The sequence below is a fragment of the Octopus bimaculoides genome, chromosome 9, assembly GCF_001194135.2.
Source record: "Octopus bimaculoides isolate UCB-OBI-ISO-001 chromosome 9, ASM119413v2, whole genome shotgun sequence".
In the NCBI taxonomy this organism is placed as follows: Eukaryota; Metazoa; Mollusca; class Cephalopoda; order Octopoda; family Octopodidae; genus Octopus; species Octopus bimaculoides.
The window spans coordinates 75302500-75308026 of NC_068989.1; the positions used below are offsets into that span (position 1 = coordinate 75302500).

At 34.0% G+C, this 5527-nt stretch overlaps 1 protein-coding gene across 1 annotated transcript in view; it reads left to right on the top strand.

The window, feature by feature from the left end:
* Window positions 1-1107: 1107 nt before the first annotated feature.
* Window positions 1108-5527, top strand: part of LOC106869760 (ras GTPase-activating protein 3) — a 214418-nt gene continuing 209998 nt past the window's right edge. The window contains exon 1 of the mRNA XM_052970794.1: window positions 1108-1259. Coding sequence (XP_052826754.1) covers window positions 1208-1259 — 52 coding nt within the window. The 5' untranslated portion in view covers window positions 1108-1207. The remainder of the gene's footprint in view (window positions 1260-5527) is intronic.

Sequence of the window (5527 nt, forward strand, 5' to 3'; positions counted from 1 at the left end):
GACTTTGGTAGAATTTGAACTCAAAATGTAATGAACTGGAACAATTAACACAAGGCATTTTGACTGATGCGCAAATAATTCTGCCAGCCTGCTACCCATATTGATATTTAACTATCTGATATCTATCTGTTGTCTATATATATATATTATATATGTGATGTGTGAGCATATATACATATACATACATATAAATATGTATATATATTTGTGTGTGTATATGTACCGTCTCTGATGAGGGGATATATAAAATATCCCAGAAACAACTGTAAGACCTCTTTATAAATGTTCTGAAAACTATTCACAGCCTTGGATTTTTTTCTCTCATTCTGTTAATTTTTATATATATATAGATATATATATATACTCACAGACATGTTGGGCTTCTTTTAGTTTCCATCTGCGAGATCCACTCACAAAACTTTGTTTGTCCTTTGGGATATAATAGAAGACAATTGTCTGACAGTGGGACTGAACCTGAAATCATATTGTTTGAAAGCAACTTTCTAAACCACATGGCCATGTCTGCGCTTGGCTATGAATACATGCATACACATATATATGTAAAATATATACTATGTAATATATTTATATATGTGACACATATTACATACATACATATATATATATATATATATATATATATATATATATATATATATATTACATATATTTATTTATATTATATATTAAACATAGTTGTTATATATATATATATATATATATATATGTATATATATAACAAATATATCTAATATATGTATGTATACACACACACACATACATGCAAACACACACTGATAATACTGAAATTTTGAATAAGATGAATGAAAAGAATTTTATAAATTACATTTGAAGAAACTAATCTGATTAAAGAAATGACACTAATATTTTTTCTAAGAATGAACACACTTTAGAATTTGATATCAAAATGCATTTCTTTTATACTGTTTTTGCCTGTTAATGCCTTTGTCATTTAATGTTTTGAAGAAATAAAAAAAAGAATAACACTTATTGCGAAACTAAATATCATAATGAAAAATAATAGCAACTAGCAAAACATTTTCTTATGTCATTCACTTATGTCTATAGATATATTATGTATTTATTTGTCTTTGGTCTCCCTGTGGTTGACTTTATTGCTGGCTGAAATTGGCGCTCAGTTAACCCCCCGTAGAGGTCACTTCCGTTTTCTAACTGGGTCATCATCATGGCAGGACTTGCCGATGTACGGGTCGAAGAGAGTTTACGGATAAAAATCGGTGAGTATGTGAGAGAATGTTCGAATGTTCACTTATGTTTTATTTCAGTCGTTCAGCTTTTGACCCGTCCTTCCGTTCTTAGTGTCCAAAACTTGTTGTTATTTCAACATAAACAGAAAAAACTGTCGCCCAAATATCAAAAATCATGTGCGGGCCGAAAACGGAGCAGCAGCAGAAAGGGAGCGAGAGAAAGATAAAGAGAGAGGAGGAGGGGATGAAATTTAAAAAAAAAAAAGAAATAACATTACACGGCGTAAACAACACACTGTTGCGAAAAAAGAAAAAAAAGAATAGGGGTGGGCTTGCTTTACCTAAGTTATCTCTCTCTAACGTTTTATTGATATCTCTGAATATTATATTATGTCATTTTATTTTCTTCTATACAGACAGACTTTGCATCGTCTATTTATTTATTGGTTTTCTCATTCCTCTGTCTTTCAAACAAGTCAACTGTTGCTCGTCCGTTGAGGTTGTTGTCGTTTGTCGCCCGCCGTGGGGCCTGTCTGGTCGTTTGTCAATATTTGTCTTGTTTTAGTTTTGTTGTTAGGTGCTTCTTTTTTTTTTCTCTCTCTCTATATATACTATGTCTCTCTCACTCTCTTCTTTAATTGTCTGTCTCTTTTCTGTGTGTATATCGTCTCTCTCTCTCGCTCAACGTATATTTTCCCTGTTCTCTCTAATTGTCTCTCCTTTCTGTATGTATCTCTCTTTTTTTCTATAAGTGTCTTTCTTTTCTGTATTGGCCTTTCTCTTTCTTTATTTGTTTTCCTATCTTTACTCTGCTTGTCTCTCTTTGTATATGTCTCTTTTCTATTAATCTTTCTCTTACTCTGAAAATTAGTCTTTGTATGTTTATCTCTTCGTCTATATTTCTCTCTCTCTCTCTCTCTCGTCCTCTGTATGTTAAGTCTTTTGTCTGTCTTATTCTTTCTATAATTGTCTTTCTCTCATTTTCTGTATATTCATCTCGTTCCCTCTTTCTCTGTATATATTTGTCAGTTTTTTTTTCTTCCCCTTTGTATATTTGTCTCTCTTTCTCTCTCTCTTGTCTTGAGTATATTTGTCTATCTCATTGTATTCATTGCTTATGTTATTTTACCACAAACCTTTATTTTTTAAAGTGTGATTAACAGATAGTATATTACTGGTTAACCGATAGTATATATTACTGTAAGATTTAACGATGTCATTATATGCCTGTCATAAACACACACACACATGTATATATGACAGACATTGACAACATGTGAAAGAAAGACAGACTTCACTATGTTGACTTGAGAATACCGGTTCTTACACGTTTAAAATATACATACATATACATATATTGTGTGTGTTTGTGAGTGTACATGTTGCTCTCAACTACATTTAAAACAATGAAAACAGTGTTTTAAACCAATAGTATGCATGTTTGTATGTGGGTAATATGTGTTTAATATATGTATGTATATATATATATATATATGTGTGCGTGTGAGTATTTTAAAAAATCCCACATGCATACTGGTTGCATGTTTGGATGGCTAAAACTGATATTTGGTGTGGTCAGATCGGCTGTTTGTATATGCATTTTGAAATTGTTTCGAGGTGCAGAAAAGTTTTTAAAAAAAGGTGTGTTTGTGTGGGGGGTGTGTGCATTATTGTTACTGTCCGACATTTCGAAAATTCATCGCTGTGACTTTACAAAACAAACCAAAGTACACACACGCAACTGAAGCACACGCATCTACAAGCGGTACACACACACACGCACGTGTGTTTCTTCTGCCTGTATGTATGTATGTGTGTGTGTGTAAGAGAGTGAAGGGGAATTTTGTGTATACCTGTGTGCAGCTCTGCCAGTGCACCCATGCTTCGTGCTTATGTGCGCACTTATGCACGTGTCATACGGCTTACATACTCATTTAAACTGAATCCCTTGTGTGTGCGTGTTTGTATATCTATCTATATATTTATATATCACTGTATATATATAAAATGTGTGTTTGTGTTCATGTGTTTTGTTCCAAGTCAACCCTACTCATGTAAACGGTTCCTGTCGTAATATTTTTTAATGTTACGACAGGACTATATACCAATATGTCTTTTTTTTAAAGACGGTTCGATGATTATATTGGAGTGAAATTTGGCTGCTATTTCTTATTGATCTGCTAGCAGCATAGCGATTCTCTCGTTAGGATGCATATTTGAGGGAGATTTGGCTGCCATTTCCAACAGATCCGTCAGCCGCATAGAGATTCCCCCGTTGGCTTAAGAAAACAGGATGGTTGGTTATTTGAAGGAGTCTTTGGCTACTATTTCTAGCAGGTCGGCTAGCCGCATAGAGATTCCGTCGTCGGTTCGTTGAGGGAGATTTAGTTACTATTTCTAGCCAACAGGTCGGCTAACCGCAAAGAAATTCCCTCGTTTGCTCTTGTGTGTGTGTGTGTGTGTGTATGTTTTGTACATTTAGGACTTCGAAGCCTAAAACATTCGACGGAAAAAAAAAATGTCATTCTTCAAAAGATTTATTTCTGAAAGAACCCTCGACACTTTGGTCTGGGACACATTTTAGTGTAAAATAAAAAAAAAATCTACACGTAAACTTTTTCATTCTGGAAATAAGAGATTCATTAAATTTTCTAACGTACATATAACTGTTTCCTCTCCATTTCCTGCAAACATTTTATCAGTTTCTCTTCCTTTCTCTTTTGTTTGTTTATTTATTTTTTCTTTTTTTTTTTTAACTTATCAAATCACTCTATATACACCCACATCATTTGTATAGTTTTTCCTTCTGTCTTTCTCACAAAACATCCACTCGCGCACTTTGTATGCGCGCGTGTGTGTATGCATGCATGTATGTTATGTATGTATACACACATACACTTCAGTGTGTATGCGCATGTATATGCTATGCATGTATATATGTAATGCATGTATTGTATGCTATACATGTCTGTTATGTATGTATTGTGTAAAACACACCCGTAATATGTGTATGCGTGTGTACCATTTATCTACAGATTAGATGCTGTTCGATTCTTTCTTCGGGAAGGGAAAAGTCTTTTTTCCCCCCCATTTTTGTCCTCAAGCCTATTTTTTTATATATATTTCTTTAAATATATGCCAAATATAATGTTAAATGTTTCATAACGTCTCTCTCTCTCTCTCTCTCTCTCTTTACACACTCACACAATGTTCAACCGTTCATCCCTCTAAATGTATGCGTGCGCGTATACACACACACACACACACACACACACACACACACGAAGGAGGTGCTGAAAAGTTCCTGGCTTTGGGTAAAAGAAAATACAAGAGGATCAGTTTATTATGATTTTATTTCAACACATTCCTCTCTCAGATTCACACACTTATTGCATCGGTCCTTCGGTTTTTCTAACCCTTCTAAAAGAACTCGGAAGGTTGCGCCTTCAACCAGGCCTTTCGCTTACCCTTAAAGCCAGGTACTTTTCAGCACCCAGCTCGTATAATTATTTAATGTTCATTTTCCACGCTGGCATGGGTTGAACGGTTTCACAGGATCCGGCGAGCCGTAGGACTACGTCTAACTCCAATGTCAGCATTATAATATATATATATATATATATATATAAACATTTCTCCCCTTCACTAATATATCCAGATACATTTCTCATATCTACAGTCTTTTTTTCTCTTTCATTAGTATATAAGAAAATAATCGTCTCTCTCCCTCTGTGGATTCAAGTTAACATATGCACGCACGTATATCTGTCTGTGTGTTTTGTAAGTTAGTCCGAGGAGGAGGGGCTCTGTACATGTACGTGTGTGTGTGAGTTGAGAGAGAGAGAGTATGTGTGTTGTAATAGAGATGTGTTCGGTCTTTACACATTTCTGTAACTATGTCCAATTATTATCTATGTATCTATATTAATTTTACTACTCTATATCTTTAGCACACAATCGACTTGCTAGAAATAGTAGCCAATAACTCTGAAATCTCACCCTAAGGTCTTCAAAAATATGCTACATCGGAGATATATTATTCTTAAAAAAAAAAAAAAGACGGTATAGTCACGGTTGTAACGTCAGTCTAATTCATAAATACTGAATATAGGACGATTTTGAATAAATACTGTATTTACTCGTGTATAGGTCGCACCCCTATTTTAGTGTCAAGTCATGGTACAAAAAAATTTTCTCTTCGTAGGTTTAGCTTTGCCTCGTGTATAAAATCGCACTCCAGTTTTTTTTTCATTTAAAACCAAAGTTTAAAATAGTATGATTTATACATGAATAAATAG